The 23,095-nt window shown below is 43.6% G+C and overlaps 1 protein-coding gene across 1 annotated transcript in view; it reads right to left on the reverse strand.

The window, feature by feature from the left end:
* LOC137438154 (A disintegrin and metalloproteinase with thrombospondin motifs 9) overlaps nt 1–23,095 on the reverse strand; it is a 247,825-nt gene that overhangs the window by 138,264 nt on the left and 86,466 nt on the right. Inside the window, exons 10-16 of the mRNA XM_078766532.1 lie at nt 14,900–15,041; nt 12,486–12,590; nt 11,554–11,699; nt 4,804–4,985; nt 4,487–4,623; nt 4,106–4,223; nt 3,899–3,994 (exon numbers count right to left, since the gene is read on the reverse strand). Coding sequence (XP_078622658.1) covers nt 3,899–3,994; nt 4,106–4,223; nt 4,487–4,623; nt 4,804–4,985; nt 11,554–11,699; nt 12,486–12,590; nt 14,900–15,041 — 926 coding nt within the window. The remainder of the gene's footprint in view (nt 1–3,898; nt 3,995–4,105; nt 4,224–4,486; nt 4,624–4,803; nt 4,986–11,553; nt 11,700–12,485; nt 12,591–14,899; nt 15,042–23,095) is intronic.

Here is a 23,095-nt window from a genome sequence, read left to right on the forward strand (position 1 = left end):
AATTCTCATATATTAAGGAACAAACACTAAAAATTTGAGAAAAATATTACAATAAATAAATAATTTCTAAATATTTTAAAATAGGGAGTTACTTTTCAATCACCCTGTGTATATATATATATATATATATATATATATATATATATATATATATATATATATATATGTATATGTATATATATATATATATATATATGTATATATATATATATATATATATATATATATGTATATATATATATATATATATATATATATATATGTATATATATATATATGTATATATATATATATATATATATATATATATATATATATATATATATATATATATATATATATGTATGTATATATATATACATATATATATATATATATATATATATATATATATATATATATATATATATATATATATATATACATATATATATATATATATATATATATATATATATATATATATATATATATATATATCTATATATATATATATATATATATATATATATATATATATATCTATATATATATATATATATATATATATATATATATATATATATATATATATATATATACATACATACACACACACACACACACACACACACACACACACACACGATATTTATATATATATATATATATATATATATATATATATATATATATATATATATATATATATATATATAGGGTGGATAATTCTAAAGGGTATTTCTAATGGGTTTCGTTCATTTATAGGCTTTTCCTATTTGATTTTTTTTCCTGTTTTGACCCCTGTGACCCCAAGTCCCCACCCCCTTGTGCATGAACCAGCGGTCAAATCAAAGAAATCATTAAATATTTCAAGCATCCCCCAAAGTTGATTGCATATACAAATTTTAATTTTAGATTGTTTAAAAACATGCCCGTAATTTCATTTTTTGTTATTTGACCTTTTGACCCTGCCCTTGGGGGCAGGGCTAAAAATGGTACTATTCTTGCACCTTCACGCCATGTGGTGATCATAAGTACCAATTTTGTTGGATTTCTGCCCAACTGTTTAATGTGACGGACAGACAGACAGAAAGACAGATGGAGCTGATTAAAATATCCCCCATTTCTTTCAAACAGCGTGGGGATAATAACTTTGGCGTATATTGGGAAATTGTGATTATGTTGGACGAATAACTTTTCTAGCACCCGTCATAGTGCAGCAGAAAACAGAGCCAAGGCCTTGTTATACTTTGTCCATCACCACATGTAAATGCACGTATACATCACTTTTGGCTGGCCTTGGCAGAAGCATGTCGAGCGTGATGGGTCAAAATGGCAAATTATGGCAGGGTCCTCTTTTGTAAGCATATAGGACATAGTTATTGCTTTGAGTGTGCTGTGAGAGTGGAAGTCTGTTTGTCTCAGTGAGTTCTGTGTAGTGTGAGTGTATCATAAGTGGAAGTAATTTGGAAGATGAATTCTCTCTTTCCCTCCCCCCCCCCCCACCCCCCCCCCCTCATCTCTATGAGATTCTTCTTCTCTCACTTTCTTTCTCCTCCATCCCCAACCTTCCTCATGCCCCCCTCCCCCTCACCCAATCCCATTTTATCCCACCCATTGTTTTTTAAAGGCTCATGAGTGGTTCACCAACTTCAGAAATTCACAACACAATCAAAAGCGATATTCTGGGTGTCGTAGGTCACAATCGCAACCAGACTCTGCGCCCTAACCATGAGAGCGTTTGCTATAACTATGGGAGTTCGGTAGTTCCAACCACATTTGAGTCATACCAATGACTTTAAAATGGTACGTGCTGCTTCCTTGCTTGATGCTCAGCATTTCAAGGTACAGTGTACAGACAAACAACCATAGTTTGGCAACCTTTGCGCAGACTTGATGGGCCTAATGGCTTCCTCCTGCCTCAAAGTTCCTTGTAAGGGAACTGAAATGTATTTGTTTATTTATTTATTTCATGTCAGCATTTCCACACTTGTTTCACATTCGCTGGAAGAGAGCCATGAACCTTTGATAGCATGCACCATCCAACAGCCCAAACACCTCAATGTATGAGTAAGAGGATGTGAAGATGTGTGGCCGCAATGACATTAAACTAGACATCAGGCCTGCAGTGTAACTCCAGTTTGTATTTATCTCTGCTGAGAAGGTAACGATGTTCTCTTTCTTCCTTTTTAAAATGTAATCTTTTTTGTGTAAAAATGTAATCTTCCATTTTGTGTAAAAATGGGTAAACAGCTCCGCCGAGTTATTGTTCCACCTGCGCTAATATGCTGGGTGAGGGACCCGATCATACTTGTGAAAAGATATCTCAAGGTACGGTTGTGACGTCCATTACAAATTTGAACGCAGGTTGTTTTGGAATCCCTCAGCAGTCAATGTACGGCTGGTAGCTGAATGACTATATTAGTCACCAAACCCTGGAAAGAAACCCTGACAAAGATACTCGGCATTCCATGTCATGATGTCAACTTTAACTTCTTTGTCTGTGCATTACTCTCTGGGGCAATGTTCATGCTTCACTGGGTTCAACAACTAAAACTACAACGACACTCTTCGACGTCACGACATTGACCGATATGCCTCCGCCCACATTATTACATCATTATACTACATGTACCAAGTTTGATTTAAATCCATTCAGCTGTTCTCAAATTATCCCATTTTTACCTGACATTACCTCCGACCTTTGACTTCTTGACCCCAAAATTTAATCAGTTCATGTTTACATCATTATACATATCTATACCAAGTTTTAATTTAAGTCCTTTCAGCTGTTCAAAAGTTATCACATTTTTGTCTGATACAACCTCTGACCTTTGGTCTTTGACCTAAGGACCCCAAAATCAAATCGGTTAATATTTACATCATTATACATATCTGTACCAAGTTTGAATTAGATCCCTTTAGCTATTCTCAAGTTGTAGACCTATTACAGACTTTGACCTTTGACCTCTTGACCCCAAAATCTAATCAGTTAATCTTTACATCATTATACATATCTGTACCAAGTTTGAATTAGATCCCTTTAGTTATTCTCAAGTTGTAGACCTATTACAGACTTTGACCTTTGACCTCTTGACCCCAAAATCTAATCAGTTAATCTTTACATCATTATACATACCTGTACCAAGTTTGAATTGGATCACTTCATCCGTTCTCAAGTTATGGACCTATTACATACTTTGACCTTTGACCTCTTGACCTCCAAAATCTAATCAGTTCATTTTACATCATTATACATACAACAACAACAACAACAACATGCATTTTAAGGCCATTTTCCCTGCTAGAGCGGGGGTTAGCCTTGCGGTCCCCATGACAATCTTCTCCATCTTGCCCTATTTTCTGCATCTCTCCTTGTTAACCCCCTTGCCCGCATTTCTTCTTCCACCATCTTTAGCCAAGTCTTTCTCGGTCTTCCCCGTCCTCTACTTCCTTCTACATTCATTTCCATCACTCTTCTCAACCAGTCACTTTCATCCTTCCTCAACACATGACCAAACCATCTCAACCTGTTCCTCTTCACAGCATCCATCACAGGCTCTATTCCCATCATCTTTCGCAATTCATCATTTGTCTTCCTCTCTCTCAACGATACTCCGCACATCCGTCGAACCATTCGCATTTCCACCCTTTCCAGCCTTCGTTGCTGCTCTACGTTCATTACCCAATTACATCATTATACATAACTGTACCAAATTTGGTCAGAATTCCATCACTGGTTCACAAGTTATCGCGATAACAAAAACCTATCACGGACGGATGGACGGACGGACAACCTAAAAACACAATGCGTCCGGCGACTTCGTTGACGGAGGCATAACAATAATGAAATAACTGTGCTGCTAGTGTTTTGCCATCAAAATAGCCGAGGTGAATCAGAGTGGTTGTGTCTCACCCAGGTAATTGCCGTCCTCGGGTTTGCCGGAATGACTGTGTTGCCTAATGTCAACGCTCGTCGCTCCCACCGGGATCTGCACCACATTGTTGTAACCTGCAGGCAACGGAGGTTTCACATGACACCGCCACCACATGTTTCATGAGGTCACTAACTGCATGCACAAGTGCGTTTCATGAAATGTGTTTTGGATTGAATAGGACGTACCATAACGTGTATTCCGGAAAGTTCCCGTCACGGTCTGGCAGCTCGAGCTGTCACCCCCGCACACCCCACACCTGTCTTTAGTTGCTTTGGAGTTGAGAACACCGTCGCATCCAGCTTGCTGTCAACAGAAGTGTCGCATGGATGATTACGAGGATATCTTAGCACAGGAAATGACCAATCGCTGGTGAGGGCCAGCCTGCATAGCCTTGACTTACGCAAAGCTTACTTTTTCTTCCTGGTGTTAGCAATGTTATCGATCTCGTCAATGCTCAAGATCGTGGGAGTAAAAGTGTATTTTTCCATTTTTAATCAAAGTAGCCAAAACAAAGGTTAAAAAAAAAAAGGTAATCTCAGCAATTGAGACTGCCAGATGTGGATTACCTTGCACATGCCTTGAACACAGATGTCATTTGTGTCAGGAGCACAGGCCGTTCCATCAACGACACGGCTCTTTAGCTGGTAGTAGGCCGCAGACCCGGCAACCCGGCAGTACAGCTTGCAGCGGTCTTTCAGCAAAACTGGAAAAATGTGAAAATAGAATATAGTGAGTTGAGACCATTTTAATGTTGCTCTAAAGTGAGTGTGTCCCTTCTGGGTAGGTGTGTCAATTCACAGCAGACGTGTCCTTTCAAGGTGAGTGCATCTCCTCACCCTGGGTCGATTCCTTAAAAATGAGCATGTCCCGTTGCCCAACTTACTGCCACTATGCCTGGGCACCCAGCGGACATTCCCAGAAAGGCCATTGATGTTAAAATGCTTCCCGTTGAACTCCAAGCATTGCTCCTCACGGAAGTCAGTGTGTGGTGAGGGACAAGCATCCACCTTGCACGAGCGGAACCTCATCCTGCGGCCCAGGCAATACTGCCCGCCATCCCGTGGCCTGTGGAATTGCAAAATGTGACTGCATTGGGTGATTGGGGGCGTTGTTAACTTTGACAGCAATTTAACCATGAGTATTCTTTATTTGTAGCTAGCGGCGAGGGTGCCAGCTTAGGATAACCTAGGATCCTGGGTTCGAATCCCGGTCGATCGCTGAATTAACGCCAGGAGGGTTGACTCAGCCTGTCATACCTTCCGAGGTCGGCAAATTGAGTACCAGTTCACTGGTAATTGTCGTAAAAAGTGTAGCTAGCGGCGAGGGTGCCAGCTTAGGATAACCTAGGATCCTGGGTTCGAATCCCGGTCGATCGCTGAATTAACGCCAGGAGGGTTGACTCAGCCTGTCATACCTTCCGAGGTCGGCAAATTGAGTACCAGTTCACTGGTAATTGTCGTAAAAAGGCGACAAAAAGGGTTGGCGTCAGGAAGGGTAATTGTCGTAAAAAGGCGACAAAAAGGGTTGGCGTCAGGAAGGGCATCCGGCCGTAAAACATTGCTTCAAAAAGGGGACCAAAAAACAACAACAACCACGGTCCCCGAAAAGGCCAACCCCCGCTTTGCGGGGAAAAATGGCCTCTAAACGGTGGTTTTATTCTTTATTTGTAGCCTTGGATTTCAATGCTAAGTGAATTTAATGAGACAATGAGGTTTTGTTAAGAAAATAAAACATGCAAGGTATGCGTGTGGTTCAAATTGGACCTGGAAAATAGTATTGTACGTAGATTAGTCCATGGCATCTTTGAACCACTGTTGAAATCAGCTTGCAGAAACAAAAATCACTTGCAAGAAAATAATAACATTAATAATTACGATGTTACTTCTGTGACTGCAACTATTGGTTCACGAGTTATCAAGTGACCACTATATTCGTCATGTGTGTGCGTCTGGCTGTCTGTCTGTCTGTCTGTCCGCAGCATAACTACCCGATGATATCAACTGATCTTGATGAAACTTGGGTGGGAGGTTGATATCATGATCTAGTTGTGTCCTGCGTAGAGTGGGCGTATTGCACCCATTGTGGGCGGAGCCACGCCCGAAAAAGATCTTTTTATGGGTTAATCGAGTTCAAGCTACATCTTCTCCGAGGGGTTTGGTGGAATCTGACAGAGGTTTCGATATTTGGTTCGGCCAATGTCATGTGTCCAGCCCATCGGAGCTCGATTTTTCATTTTCGCCCCAAGGTCAAGGTCACAAGGTCACGAAATTTAGAAAAATCGATTTTTGATGGTTTTATTACATTGTTCGCTTCCTGATAGGGTGAAATGTCGTACATGATCTTATATTATCACATACATAATGAAATACAAGTTTTCCAACACATTTCAGAATCCTCGACATTTGACCTTTCTTTGAAGGTCACAAAGGTCAAAGTTTCAAAGTTGTCGGAATTGAACCGAATTTTCGGTATTGTGTAGCTAACTAACCTCATAACTGATTATACATTATTTTCTATCTCATTTCAAGGTCAGTAACCTTCGTTTTGACATTTCAAGGTCACAAAGGTCAAATTTTCAAAGTTGTCAGAATCGAACCTAATTTTCGGTATTGTGTAGCTAACTAGTCTCATAACAGATAATACTATTTATATATTTTCAATGTTGGTTTTGACCTTTGTCATTGAATACCACTCGCTCATGAACCATCGTCGTCTCCTGACTTGTTATTATTCTGCAATCAACATTAACAATCAACATAACATCCCTCTCTGTACCCACCGTACCCAGTCGTACCCAGCTGCTCCTGGACTCTGTGTCCTTTCCTCCTGACAAGGTGGAAAAGTTTCTGTCAACCCTCGACTCTGATTCTGCAACTGGACATGACGGCATCAGCCCACGGGTCCTAAAATCATGTTCTTCTGCTCTTTCACTCCCTCTTTCTGTTCTCTTCACCCTCTCTTTTGCTCAAGGTCATCTGCCATCTGCTTGGAAATCAGCCAACATCACCGCTTTGCACAAAAAAGGTGCAAAAACAGATCCCAGCAACTACAGACCAATCAGCCTTCTCCCAATTATCAGCAAAGTCATGGAATCCATCATTGCTTCAGATATTAAATCTTTCCTCTTCTCTAATGGCTTGATCTCTGATCATCAATTTGGTTTCAGACCTGGTCACTCTACTCTGGACATGCTGCTTCTGCTTTCTCAACAATGGATGGAGGTCCTCAACGCCAAACAGGAAATTAGAGCTGTCTCCCTTGACATTTCACGTGCCTTCGATACGGTCTGGCACCCTGCTCTGCTCTCCAAACTCTCCTCCTTTGGTATCCATGGAAATCTCCACGCATGGCTGGCGGACTTCCTCTCTGGTCGTAGTCAACGTGTGGCCCTGAATGGGTTTCTCTCATCTCCTCTTCCTGTTCAGGCTGGAGTTCCCCAAGGTAGTGTTCTGGGCCCTGTGCTTTTTCTGGTCTTCACCAATGATCTCTCTGACTCTCTTGAAAATCCTCTCTATCTCTTTGCTGACGACTCTACTCTCTGTCGCTCCATTCCTCATCCCTCAGATCGGCAGTCTGCAGCCTCCTCACTCTCTGCAGACCTGGACAAAATCACAGACTGGTCAAACAAGTGGAACATGTCTTTCAATCCTGACAAATCTCACACTCTTACAATGTCTCTCCGAAAGGACCGACTGGACAACCCTCCCATCTACTTTCTCAACAATCCTCTCCAAGAAGTTCTGTCGCTCAAGCTTTTGGGTCTCACTATCTGCCATGATCTTTCTTGGGAAAACCACATTTCCAAGCTGGCCTCCAAAGCCAGTCGCCGACTGGGCATCCTCCGTCGTGCGAAGTCCTTCCTTGGCACACCTGAGGTTCTCACCACATACAAGGCTTTCATCCGCAGCTCAATGGAATACTGTTCCCCCCTCTGGGCTGGTGCTCCTGCCTCACACCTTGCTCGGCTTCACGCTGTTGAGGCCAAAGCTTTCAGAATCATTGGAATCTCCTGCGATGTAGTCAACGCCGAGGGCCTTTCACTCACTCACCGCAGGCAGGTTGGTGGTCTTTCTGTCTTCTACCGACTCCTCTCCGGCCTTGCTCCCCCAGCTCTCTCTGTGCTCTGTCCCCCCAATATTCCTTCAGGTCGCACAAGATCTGCCTGCAACCCTCTTATGGTTAAACTGCCAAAGTCTAGGCTCTCTGCTCACCTTCACTCTTTCATTCCCCTTTTCTCCCGCCTCTGGAACAAACTCCCCCACTCCCTTCAATCCCACTCCTCCCTCCAGGTCTTTAAAACAGCTGTTCACCACCATCTCTTATCTTCTCCCATCGAAAACCTTGATCGTTTCTACCCCCGGTAATTCACCCCAGAGACCTTGCAGTGTTCATATGTTTTAATCCTCTCCCACCTCCACCCAAGTCCTCCCGATGTCCCTGCTCTCAAATGTTGTGTTTGTGTCCTTCCCCCTCTTCCCCCTCTCTTTTGTGTCCTTCCCCCTCTCTCCCCATCTTGTCTGCCGCTCCCCTTGTTTTTTGTGTTTTGTGTGTCGGTTTGTCTTTTTGTGTGATTAATGTTAGCTCTTTCACGAGCCTCGATCTTGTATACAACAAAAAAAAAACAAAAAAAAAAAACAACAGTCGGAACCCACTTTTCGCGAGGGATAGGTTCATGGAAAACGCCGCAAATTGTGAAACCACGAATGGCTGGGCATTGTTTCAATGGAAAAAGGGGGGATTGGTTCCCGAATTGCGAAAATCCACAAACATCGAAGAACAAACCGCGAATGGTGAGGCAAAATCCGCAAATGGTGAGGCAAATCCCGTGAATGTCGACAAGAAAGTCCTGCAAATGGTGAGGCAAAATCCACGAATGTCGATGAAAATCCCACAAATCTGACACACACACACACACACACACACACACCCATCTGACTCTGACACACTATCAACAAGTCTACCGCCCCCCCCCCCTCTCACCTCTCATCTTACCTTACCCCTCCCCTCCTCTGTCCTGCATCCGATGCTCCCCCACCTCCCCCCCCTCTTCCTTAATGGTATGGACCTCAAACATCTGGGGCCTTCGCTCAAACCTGATTGATCTCTCCATACAGGTTGCTTCTGAGAAACCAGATTTAATTTGCTTAACAGAAACTTTCCTCCTTCAAGATGTCTCTGATTCCTTAATATCTCTTCCTGCTTACTTCCTCCTCCGGTACGATAGACCTGAGCCTCGTCCTGGAGGTGGGGTTGCTATCTTTATCAAAAACTCTCTTCCTCACTCTCCCTGCACTGCACTCTCTCCACCTCACCCCCAGGAATACCTCTGGCTACGGCTTCCCCTCCGCTCCCACCTTTTGTTCATATGTGTTCTGTACCGTCCTCCAAACAGTGATGACTCCATCTACATTTCGCTGTCTGACAACATGGACCAACTTCTGTCGTTTCATCCCAACTCTCTCTCTTCTTCATATGTGGCGACTTCAACTGTCATCATGTCAGCTGGCTGGGTATGGGTACCTCTCATACCAGCCATGGCACCTCAGCAAAGGACTTCTGCGACTCACTGAGACTGACACAATCTGTCAATTTCCCGACCCGGATCTCAGTCAACGGAGCATCTTCTCTTCTAGACTTGGTTATGACAAACTTCCCTGCTAATGTCTGCTGCTCTTCTTCTGCTCCAATCGGTTCTTCTGATCATGTGCTTGTTAAAGTGGACATCTCCCTGACCATTCTCAGAGAGCCTCCTCAGCGTCGACGAGTCTGGCATTTCACTCAGGCCGACTGGCACGGTCTTCAAGCAGCCATCAATCGTCTGGACTGGTCTCCCATCTCTTCTGCCTATGACATCAACTCATCCTGGGAATTCTTCCAAAGCAAATTGCTCTCTCTCATGAACAGATTTATCCCATCTCGTCTTCAGTTGTCATACCCTTCCTCCTGTCCATGGTACACTGAAGCTTGTGGTGAGGCAGTTTTTCATGAAACAACTTGCCTTCACCTCATGGAACGCGAATCCAACTGAAGGCAATCTCATTTCCTTTCACAAAGCTCGGAACAAGTGTATGTCTACCCTCAGGAGAGCCTGAGTTTATCAAATTCAAATCAAATGATCCAAAACAAATTGACACTACAAGTAATTTCAGGAATGAAGTCGGGGATTGAAAGATGTGGATTTGGGGTGTGTTAACGGGGGTAGAAAAGATCAAGGTTTTGGATGGGGGTGAACAATAATAGGTGTCCACAACCATCTTTGAGAATGATGTCAAACGTCCGCCTCAGCCCTCACTTTTTGTTTTCTTCTGTCCTCACTTTTTCACCTTTATTCGTTTTTAAATTCGTCTTCAACACAACCGCTTGAGAGATTGACACACCAAAACCTGGAGGGAGGAGTGGGATTGAAGAGAGTGTGGGAGTTTTTTCCAGAGGTGGGGAAAAAGAGGAATGAAAGCTTGAAGGTGAGCAGAGAGTCTTGATTTTGGCAGTTTCACCAGAAGAGGGTTGCTGGCAGTTATTGTGCATCCTGCAGGAATATTTGGAGGACACAGCACAGACAGAGCTGGAGGAGCTAGGCCAGAGAGGAGTTTCTAGAAGACAGAAAGACCACCAACCTGCCTGTGGTGAGAGAGTGAAAGGCCCTCGCGAGTTAGCTTCATTGCGGGAGATTCCAATGATCCTGAAAGCTTTGGTTTATACAGCGTGAAGCCGAGCTAGGTGTGAGGCAGGAGCACCGGCCCAGAGTGGAGAGCAGTATTCCATTGAGCTATGGATGAAAGCCTTGTACGTGGTGAGGAGCTCAGGTGTGCCAAGGAAGGACTTCGCACAACGGAGGATGCCCAGTCGGCGACTGGCTTTGGAGGCCAGCTTGGAAATGTGGTTTCCCCAGGAAAGATCATGGCAGATGAGATCGAGATCCCAAAAGCTTGAGTGACGTAACTTATTGTAGAGGATTAATGAGAAAGTAGATGGGAGTGTTTTCCAGATGGTCTTTTCAGAGAGACATAGTGAGAGTGTGAGATATGTCAGGATTGAAAGACATGTTCCATTTGTTTGACCAGTTTGTGATATTGTCAAGGTCTGCAGAGAGTGAAGAGGCTGCTGCCTTCCGATCTGAGGGTTTAGATATGGAGCGGCAGAGAGTGGAGTCATCAGCAAAGAGATAGAGATATATATTTTATATATATTTTTTGATATTATATATATATTTATATCTATATATAGATATATTATATTATATATGTATATCTAGATATATATATATATATTTTTTTTTTTGGAATATATATTTTAAATTGCTCCATCGTGCCTAAGCCTTTGTAGCTATGTGAAAGGTAATATTAAATGATGCCCATCCCCATTCCTTATTGGGTATCGGGAAGTGTTTTAGGCCCCCATTAAAAAAAATAGACCAGGCAATCCGAGGTACTCCTGCTAGTACTGTATAAGATAGTATGTAAAGGGTGAGTGTGGTTCACCTTATTTGGTCCTAAATGGGTTTTACTGATTTGTATGTTGTCAAACAAAATCATTATCCTTAATTTAATTAACCCGCAAACTTTACATTCATTATAAAAAATAAATTACGTGTTTAGACGTTACATGAACACAAAGCAGCTGAGACAGGGCTTACCTTGGCTGGTTACACTCACGCGTGGCTCCTTGAACACCACCTCCACATGAACGCGAACAAGGCTTGAAAGGGCCCCATAGTCCCCATTCACCATCCACTGGTCGGCTCGCAAGGTCACTACGCACACAAGTACCCTGCCAGCAGTGCTGCGAAGAGATGTGTTCAGTGCATTGGGTTTATGATTCATAATAAGCAAAATGCATTGCACTCCAATTTCCATCACAACGGCACAAGAATCCCAACTTGAATATAGACTGATTGAATTGGCTGGTTGCATCATCCGAGGCGAGGCAGTGAGGACGATGCAATGCGCATTTATGCACCCCAATGTGATGATGCAATGCGCATTTATGCACCCCAATGTGATGATGCAATGCGCATTTATGCACCCCAATGTGATGATGCAATGCGCATTTATGCACCCCGATGTGATGATGCAATGCGCATTTGTGCACCCCCAATGTGGTGATGCAATGCGCATTTATGCACCCCAATGTGATGATGCAATGTGCTCTAGCAGACAGGACAATACCCTTAATGTAATATCCCAAATACAGTGTACTGTGCATTTCATTGAACCCCATTCCTGAGAGATAAGAAGATGGAAATTTGTATTCAGATCCTATTCTGTTGGGGATTGAACCCAGACTAGATATCTGCAGAGGCCCATGCACTATAACCTTTGACCTATCGTACTGTCCTACTGCTTTCAATGCAAACAGTACATCTCATTTGACCAGCACAATATACTGTACATGATGAGCAACACTGTACAATTCAATTAAATTTGCCTATGATTTGAGGTCCACATGTGCACTGTATGTTTGAACCCAAGTTCACGTATGAACTGTGGGACTGCAGTTTTCACTGCCAAATGTAATTCCTTTCATTCGTGACATAGATGAAGTGGTGATCCCATCAATTTGTCCCACCATGTTCCGGCCGCATTCAGTGCCATCGGCAAGAGGCATATGTTGCGTCCGGCAGCCTCGTTGATTTCCATCGGCGCTCCTGCACCACAACCGCTTGCACTGCCTCTGCAGAGGGTGGAGAAATGCATGGATGGGATCATTCAAGCGGACTGCACAGAGGATTGTTACAGTCGTGATGATGGGAAAGCATCAAAACATCGGCATCAAACAACAACTGAATCTGACACAGAACGATTTGGAGATACAACATTTGAAATGACAGATTGAGAAAAGGCATTCGCTGAAGGTTCTTCTCTCGCCTCCCTCATGTATGTTATTCATTTTCCCCCCTTACTCATCGAAATTCCACTTTTCCCAGAGTGCGAGGATTATTCCCTCGACTTGAAGTGAATCGTTTCCGTCGAAACTACAAAGGCTTAAGAAGAGTTTGAAGTCCGATTGAATACAAGTGGTCAACCCCTGATAGGTCCATTCAGTTGACGCCTGATAGGTACATTCAGGTCGTTACAAGGTGGTGTTTGCTATTTCGACAAATGTTTCAGTTTGTAACCCATTGTACAAATGCCTTTGTTTTCCTGGCACGTTGTGCTGTCAATGGAGATTCCTCCACACGTTTTGTTTTAACTATAAATTTTAAAAAAAAAGATATGTAGTATTTTGTGTGTGTGTGTGTGTGTGTGTGTGTGTGTGTACGTTATTCTTTTACCGCCGAACTGTAGCACCTAGAGGTGCCAAATTTTGGGTGGAGGTACTTCAAAATCTGGCCAAGGTTGGAAGCGACCACAAGTTGGCCTTGACGTCCGTTTTGACATCATACCGACTCGCAGACAAAAGGAAACCACCATGAGGCCAATAACTCCACAGCTTTTCAATGTCCAATACATACCAAAACATATATATATATATATATATACATACATACATACATACACTCATGCACAAAAAATCGAGGCTCATGGAAGAGTGAGGAGACAGAGGGCATACGTACAGAAAATCAAAGGTGGACCCAGTTGGACAAAGCAGTTAAGAGAATGAATGAATAGGAAAAGATGAGAGAGAGAAGCGAGAAGGAAGCACAGTAACTTACAAGTAGGAGAGTTAGGTTGGGTAGGGTAACCAGGGGTATAAAATATCATTATGTAGGGATGGGGTAATGAAATGAGATGGTTGTGCGACGCATGCTTGAATCCCTGGAGGGGAGAGTGGTATGGAAGAATCTCATGAAGGTAGCTCGACAAAGAGGAGAAAAAGAGGAGCAAAGGAGTGGAGGTGGGCATAAATTGTACAGAAGATAGCAGAGTGAAACTGAGGGGAAGAGTCAGCAGCTTGCAAAAGTGTTCAGGCCTCGTCATGGAAAGCACTGAAGATGCAGATTATCATTTAATATTTTCAATCTGTGCACATCGGAAATTCAAAATCCAAATATCTGATGTTGGTGATTTGTTTTGGATTGGGAAAGCCAGGTGTTTCGCAGCACAGAAGCGGCTATGAGTTGATGTTTACATCCGTGCCGTTCAGAGTCACTATAGCAAAGCATTACTTGGAATTTGGCTGTGCGCTTGAAGGAGGAAAGCCCGGGCTTTTAAGAACTATCAAAGGGCATCAGGTTCCATTGTAGGGGGTGGAATCTAAGGCCGCATTCCCACCCGTTCCTGGACTATTTCCGGGCACAGTCCCAGCACAACATCCCCCAGGTGGAGATGGTATCTCTTTCACACCGGGACCGCACGTGGAGAGTTTAGCTTTGAACACCACAAGTCATTAGTAACTGAAGGCCCAGTAAAAAAAAATCATACTTGAAATTCGAATGAGCCAAAAATATATTATAAAAGATAAAGGGATTTTGTCAATTATTTTTTTGGTAAATGGAGGTTACGGGGGTGTATTTTGTGGCAGACCTTTCATTAGTCGAGCATCTTCAACTCAGGCACAAACCATTAGGATTTGACCGCAAGACAATGCAAGTTAATACAAGAAAAAGAGCAATCAGAGATTGCAAACCCTCGCCAGGATGTATTTTCAGTGGTTTTTACGGCTTTTGTGTTAAAACAAATATGGCGGCCGAACCAAGTGACGTATGACGTCAAAATTATCATAAAAAAATTCTACAATTGGAGTTGCACTTATGGTGAAAATTACCTGTCAATCGGACCAACGGTTGCAGAGAAAATCATATTTATTCTGTGCGGACAAACATACAAACAGACAAACGGACAAACAAACAAATGGACTCAAGTGCAATACCCTCTCCTCAGGCGAGGGTAAAAAGCAGATGAGAGTCGTAGGGCGGAGGAGCTCGATATTCTGATGTGACAAACACCCGTAGGCCTGGCAACAAATGCTTGGCATTGCCACCTCGAGCGCATGTGGTTGCCTCGAGGAAGGCGCACAGTCTGTTGCCGAGGCCAACTCACCATGTAAGGGCAGAGGCGTGAGCCAGGGCCAAACACGAGCTCGCATTGCCTGTTGGCATCGTAGAGGTGTCCTGGCATGTGCTGGGGCAGTTCCAAGCCAATGCTGTGCGGATTGTCCAAAAGGCAGTCCCCCAGGCCGGCACTACGTGGGAACATGCGAACGAGTCAGGGACAATGGCGACTGAGAGAGCCACTTGTAATTGAATCTTTCAACATTTTTCACATGATTCCATGAAAATGAACTGTGTGTGGGCGCAATGAAAGTGAAAGTGAAACAAGTACAACGAAGGCCTTGTGACAATGCAATAAAACGCGTTTACCTCATCTATACATGCCAACCCAAAAGAAGCACACGATTGGTTACAACTACATTCACACGATTGATGTAATGATTAGAATGTCTGCTCTGGGGCTGGGTTTCTGGAAGTTTTTACCCCAGTCGAGTCGTACTAAAGACTTGTTGACTCCATTGTACTAAAGACTCCATTGAAGTTCCTCATAAGGAATCTCATTATTAGGTTTCCTTGACATGTAATGCAGAGGAATACGTATTATTAATTATGATGATGATGATGATGATTATTATTATTATTATTATTGTTATTATTATTATTATTATTATTATTATTAATACTAGCATGGACACTCCCGCCCTCCGGGCTGTTAAGCTAATCCCGACCCGAACAGCCCTTCGGGCAGGAGTGTCCATCTCGGCCAAAGTAGTGGAATTTCCACAAAGTAATACTTTCTTCTGGAACAAACTACACTTTTTTTAAAAATGGGACATACTGTAACCATATTTGGCCTTGCTAAACCACACTAAAGTCTTCGTGATGTAAAATAGCAAGTAATGAGTTTTGAAGGTTTCGTCATATGTGTGTATAATATATTTATGAAATGATATACATACATATATATATATATATATACACATACACACACATATACATATACATATACATATACACACATATATATATATATACTTCTTTTTTTTAAAATTAAACAACGAAATATACTACATCAGACAGAACATCAATGCACATATTGGGTGTAAACGTGTAAAACGTGTAAACTTGGGTAACCTTTATTTATATTCGACTTGAGTGACTGTTGCAGCCTTGTGTTAACTAAGCTCTGATTGGTTACTCATATTTTCATGACCAATCAAATAACCGCATATGAATTTCTAACAAGGCCATAAACCTGACATGAAGAGCCAGCCGGAAAGGAGAAAGAAGGGTCATGTACAAGTGTGTGCAAGGACTGCAAAAAAATTAGAAAGAAATCAGCATTTTCAATAAATAATAAACTAGAACGGCACTCAGTAGAGAGCAAACCTCCGCCTGGTTGGCCATATCACTCAATGGTGAAAATCACTTTAAAATTTTTTACAAGCTGGATCCGGATCCGGATCTTCACCGAAATTGAATCGATTCTCCCTTGTCACACACACACAACCTGTCCAATAAGTTTCGTCCAAATCCGTCCATAACTTTTTGAGATATCCTGCTAGGTATCGTTTTTGGTCCTATCTCCCAATGGTGAAGAACCACTTAAAAATTCTACTATCCGGATCCGAATCCGGATCTTCACCAAAATATCATCATTTCGTCTATGTCAGATACGCTACAACTCTGCCAAATTTCGTCCGAATCGGTCCACAACTTTTTGAGATATTTTGTTTATAAACGGTGGTGGTGGAGATAATTAAGATTATTGGAACCTCCCATTCAGAAGCTGAGTTTATGGGTCTACCGCTTCACCATTGCAGACAGGTCGGTGGTGTCTCTGTCTTCTACCGCCTCCTTTCTGGTCTTGCACCCTCTCCTCTTTCCGTTCTTTCTCCCCCCATGTGTGCGTGTTTTGTGTCCTGTTTTCCTGTTACATCCTGATCCGTTCAGTGTACTACTACTAGCTCTTCCATGAGCCTCGACTAAGTATCCAAAAATAATAATAAAATAAAGGAGGCTCGATATGCAACGATTGGAGGCCATTTGATGATTCCCTGATAAAGGCCAAAATCTGTCGGATACCAGACACTTAGGACTAAGGCAGCCCAATTGGATAGGTATGTAGCGTAAGTAACAGATGAATGCTGTGTATATTAAATAAATCCGAAAACTGGTGATTAAACCGCCTTGTGACGAGTTCTTAAACTTTTTAATTTGTAAACAATTCGGTATAAATAAGGAGGTAGTTCTGATGCAGTAGCACAGAATGCAGGAAAATCCATTATTTCCCACTTTTGTAAACGTTTCCAGGGTTGCATTCCCACTCCTCACCAAATCTCCCACCCCAGCACTACCAGGGCAAATCAGGAACACACTGATCCACAACTTTTGTCTTCAAAAGATTGGCAAGCATGCCCATGCAGAATCGCGTGACCTGGACAATAACCGTTGGAAGTTTTCCAAAGCGACCTTATGTTACGCATAAAGCATGCCTTAATCTAATGTTTAAAGCTTCTCATTTTACTCCAGAAACTTCTCTCATCAATTTCCAATTTATAGAAGCTAACCACAAATTATGTTGAAGAAACTCCCCTTGGCAATAAAAAATATATATACTAGAGCGAAGTCATAGAGCGACGTCACAAATCCCCATGCTTCCGACATATAGTAAAGTTGAAAAACGGCAAAAAGTTCCACCAGGATGGACCCAACATCAAATTTTGAGCTTATTTTGGGTAAAATTTCCGTTTGACTTCCGTTTCCGGTCTTGCTGGCGAGGGTTCGTTTATTCTCAGCTCTCCATGCTATCCATCGAAATCGAAGTTAAGTAATTGTTCCCATTTGTATTTTCGTTATAACTATTTATTTTATGGTGTATATATTGTCTCCCGACGAAGATTTTCGGTGCAAATCTTTCATACCTGTATTGATAATCGTGTTAATTCGGGTCGTGTTTTGAGGCCTTGTAGTTGTACAGTGAACACTGTACAACCTTGAGGCTTTGATTTTCTCTCAGCGGTCCGTGTTTTTGTGATCCAATAACTTTCGTTCTCTGTTTTCCCAATCTTTTCACCCCATAGCCCTCTTCCTTGTGTAAATCACAACTCAAAAAAATCCCAAAAAAATAACATTTCCTTCTCTGTTCTCATTCGTTTATTCATTCTTATTCGTTCGTTCGTTCGTTCTTCGACCACGTGTTTCTCCTCCATTTCCCCAGATAGATTGTCAAATTTCAACTCGTTATTTTATCGTCCATGCGTTATTGTTTTGATTATAGTTACTTTTGGTTTGAATTTCCTGTAACTTGTAATTATTTAATCGTGTTCTGCTCCTCGTGTGCGGCCTTGTAGTTGTACCCCCGTCGGTGTTTGTTATCTTAATCGTGTTTTCCTTGGCTCTTAGTTTTTTTCCCTTCTACCCCGAACATAATACTCTGTCTAACGTTCTAAATCCCCACCTCCCCTCCCCCCCCCACCCCCAAAAACCAAACAAACAAAAAACCAAAAACATTTATTTTCCTTTCTCCACGTGTACTGTTGACTCATCCTGTATTTTCTGTCCAGGTGTGCTGTTCGCCCCGCCCCCATTAACTCCTTGCCATCCACCGTTTGCCCTTCACGTGACTCGTGGTGGTCCCTCTCGGCTCTCCCCCCGTTGGTATTTTTGTGCACATAGAATTGTTCACGGTTCTGTTTAAATATTATTTAAATATGTATAACCTTTCCCCTTCAGTGTTTTACTCAGTGGTATTTTACAACACGCTGTTTTTCTTCCTATTTAAAAGGCTTTTCTCAATTTCCTCTCCAACTCATTCCACCTCAAAAAAAAGAAATTCAATATCTTATACGTCTCCCTCACTACAGGGTCTAAATTCACATTCATTCCATCCCTCCTCCATCATTCTGAACCGGATTGCTAACTTGAAAATCACAACAAACCCAATTTGTTTTCAATGTTCGTCTTTCATTAATCATCCACTTTCTAAACTCCCCTCTTGCCCCTCCCATCCAAATCCCTCCCCTTGCACCTACACTCCTAAACTCCCCCCTTGCCCCGCCACTCTTAAACTCCCCCCCCTACCCCTCCACTCCTGAACTCCCCCCTTGCCCTTCCACTCCTGAACTCCCCCCTTGCCCTTCCCCTCCTAAACTCCCCCCTCACTCCTCCCCTTCAAAACTCCCCCCCAACCCCTCCCATTCAAATCTCCCCCCATACCATTCCTCTCCAATTCTCCCTCCTCTCCCCTCCTCCTCAAAGCTGCCTCCTCCCCACTTCGTCTCCCTTCTATCTCATACCTCCACCCCACCCCCAACCTTCTTCTTTCCTCTGTCCCCCCTCAAACAACCCCTCACTGTGCCTCATCCCTTCACATTCAAACCTTTCATCCTCCTCATCCTTCCCTTTCTTGGAACTCTTCTGCAATCGCTGACACACTAACAACTGCTCTCCCTACCTCCCCCTCTCATCCTTCATCTTACCCTACTCCTCCCCTCCCCTGTCCTGTACCCGATGCTCGCCCTCTCTCTTCATTAACGGTATGGACCTCAAACATCCGGGGCCTTCGCTCAAACCTGACTGATCTCTCCATACAGGTTGCTTCTGACAATCCAGACTTGATCTGCTTAACAGAGACTTTCCTCCTTCAAGATGTCTCTGATTCCTTAATTCCTCTTCCTGGTTACTCCCTCCTCCGGTATGATAGACCTGAGCCTCGGCCTGGTGGTGGGGTGGCTATCTTTATCAAAAACTCTCTTCCTCACTCTCCTTGCACTGCCCTCTCTCCTCCTCACCCCCAGGAGTACCTCTGGCTACGGCTTCCTCTCCGCTCCCACCTTTTGTTCATATGTGTTCTGTACCGTCCCCCAAACAGTGATGACTCCATCTACATTTCACTGTCTGACAACATGGACCAACTTCTATCCACTCATCCCAACTCTCTCTTCCTCATATGTGGTGACTTCAATTGTCATCATGCCACCTGGTTGGGTGTGGGTTCCTCTCTCACCAGTCATGGCACCTCAGCAAAGGACTTCTGTGACTCACTGGGATTGACACAATCTGTCAATTTCCCGACCCGGATCTCAGCCAATGGAGTATCTTCTCTTCTAGACTTGGTTATGACTAACTTCCCTGCTAATGTCTGCTGCTCTTCTTCTGCTCCAATCGGTTCTTCTGATCATGTGCTTGTCAAAGTGGACATCTCTCTGGCCATTCTCAGAGAGCCTCCTCAGCGTCGACGAGTCTGGCATTTCACTCAGGCCGACTGGGACGGTCTTCAAGCAGCCATCAATCGTCTGGATTGGTCTCCCATCTCCACTGCCTCTGACATCAATTCTTCCTGGGAATTCTTCCAAAGCAAACTGATCTCTCTCATGCACAGATTTATCCCATCTCGCCTTCAGTTGTCTTACCCTTCCTACCGTCCATGGTACACTGAATCTTGTGGTGAGGCAGTTGCCCTGAAACAACTTGCCTTTGCCTCTTGGAAGGCTAATCCAACTGAAGGAAATCTCAGTTCCTTCCACCAAGCTCGGAACAAGTGTGTGTCTACCCTCAGGAGTGCCAGGAAGCACTATCTCTCCTCACTCAAGAATGAACTCTCAAACCTGTCTCCTTCCTCCAAATCCTGGTGGCGTCTGGTCAAATCCGTTTCTGGTGTTTGTTCCCCCTCCATCCCCTCCCTTACCTCAAATGGCCACACAGTTGACATCGCACGTGACAAAGCCGAATGCCTCAACTCTGTGTTTGCCTCAAAATCCTTAGTCCCAAACCCATCTCTCTCTGTTCCCACCTTTCCCAGTCGAACCAAACTGCTCCTGGACTCTGTGACCTTCTCTCCTGACAAGGTGGAGAAGTTTTTGTCAAACCTCGACTCTGATTCTGCAACTGGACCAGATGGCATCAGCCCACGGGTCCTAAAATCCTGCTCTGCCGCTCTATCTCACCCTCTCTCTGTTCTTTTCACCCTATCTTTTGCTCAAGGTCATCTGCCAGCATCCTGGAAATCAGCAAACATTACCGCTTTACACAAAAAAGGTGCAAAAACAGATCCTTGCAACTACAGACCAATCAGCCTGCTCCCAATTATCAGCAAAGTCATGGAATCCATCATTGCTTCGGATATGAAATCTTTCCTCTTCTCCAATGGCTTGATCTCTGATCATCAATTTGGTTTCAGACCAGGTCACTCTACTCTGGACATGCTGCTTCTGCTGTCTCAACAATGGATGGAGGTCCTCAATGCCAAACAGGAAATCAGAGCTGTCTCCCTTGACATATCACGTGCCTTCGATACGGTCTGGCACCCAGCTCTGCTCACCAAACTCTCCTCCTATGGTATCCATGGAAATCTCCATGCATGGCTTGCGGATTTCCTCTCTGGTCGTAGTCAACGTGTGGCCCTGAATGGATTTCTCTCATCTCCCCTTCCCGTTCAGGCTGGAGTTCCCCAAGGCAGTGTGCTGGGCCCTGTGCTTTTTCTGGTCTTTATCAATGATCTCTCCGACTCTCTGGAAAATCCTCTGTATCTCTTTGCTGATGACTCCACTCTCTGCCGCTCCATTCCTCTTCCCTCAGATCGGCAGTCTGCAGCCTCCTCACTCTCTGAAGACCTGGACAAAATCACAGACTGGTCAAACATGTGGAACATGTCTTTCAATCCTGACAAATCTCACACTCTTACTATGTCTCTCCGAAAAGATCGACTGGACAACCCTCCCATCTACTTTCTCAACAATCCTCTCCAAGAAGTTCTGTCGCTCAAGCTTTTGGGTCTCACCATCTGCCATGATCTTTCTTGGGAAAACCACATTTCCAAGCTGGCCTCCAAAGCCAGTCGCCGACTGGGCATCCTCCGTCGTGCGAAGTCCTTCCTAGGCACACCTGAGCTCCTCACCACATACAAGGCTTTCATCCGCAGCTCAATAGAATACTGTTCTCCCCTATGGGCTGGTGCTCCTGCCTCACACCTGGCTCGGCTTCACGCTGTTGAATCCAAAGCTTTCAGAATCATTGGAATCTCCCGCGATGAAGCTATCTCTGAGGGCCTTTCACTCACTCACCGCAGGCAGGTAGGTGGTCTTTCTGTCTTCTACCGACTCCTCTCCGGCCTTGCTCCCCCAGCTCTCTCTGTGCTCTGTCCCCCAAATATTCCTACAGGTCGCACAAGATCTGCCAGCCACCCTCTGATGGTTAAACTGCCGAAATCTCGGCTCTCTGCTCACCTTCACTCTTTCATTCCTCTTTTCTCCCGCCTCTGGAACAAACTCCCACACTCACTTCAATCACACTCCTCCCTCCAGGTCTTCAAAACAGCTGTTCACCACCATCTCTTATCTTCCCCCATCCAAAACCTTGATCTTTTCTACCCCCACTAATTCACCCCAGATCCACCTTGTTTGAAATTCCAACTTCTTTCCTGGAAGTCTTGGCAGTGTCCATATGTTTTATACCTCTCCCACCCCCACCCCCCCCCTCCCATGCCTTCCCCCCAAAGCCCTCTCCCTCCCACAGTTCTCTCGATGTCTCCATGTCTCTCGGTCCCTGCTCTCAAATGTTGTGTTTGTGTCCTTCCCCCTCTCTCCCCATCTTGTCTATCGCTCCCGATGTTATTTGTTTTGTGTGTCTGTTTGTCTTTCTGTGTGATTAATGTTCGCTCTTTCACGAGCCTCGATCTTGTATACAAAAAAAAAAAAAAAAAAAAAAAAAAAAAAAATCCCCCAAAATTGGTCCATAATTCACGTGTCCCCCAATATTGATTACAAATACAAAGTTGCATTTTAAAATGCATTTTTCAGTATTTCACCTTTTGACCCCGGCCCAGGTTGCGGGGCCAAAAATGACAATGCTCTTGCACCTTCTTGGCATGTGGTGATCATAAGTACCAAATTTGGGGAATTTCTGCGCAACTGTTTAGGAGGAGATAGCGTGACGGACGGACATACGGAGCCGATCAAAATATTCTCCCGTTTGCTTTTTTTTACAAAAAGCATGGATCTTCATCCTGCGATCTTCATCCAAGCGAATGCCTCTTGCTGCGACAAAGGCCTAGTGGCCTGGAAAATAAAAATAAAGACAAAAGGTACGAAACAACAATCCACGGAAAAAACATTTTGGGTGCTTTTGGAATCCCGACGAGGGACATATATTCACGAGAAACGCAAATATGGTGGAATATTGTTTTTGACCTCACCCCATTCCTTATTTTTAGGCCTGGCCTCGATGAGGACTACATAGTCCGTGC

This window comes from Myxine glutinosa, chromosome 12 (genome assembly GCF_964187855.1).
Source record: "Myxine glutinosa chromosome 12, kmMyxGlut1.1, whole genome shotgun sequence".
Lineage (NCBI taxonomy): Eukaryota > Metazoa > Chordata > Myxini > Myxiniformes > Myxinidae > Myxine > Myxine glutinosa.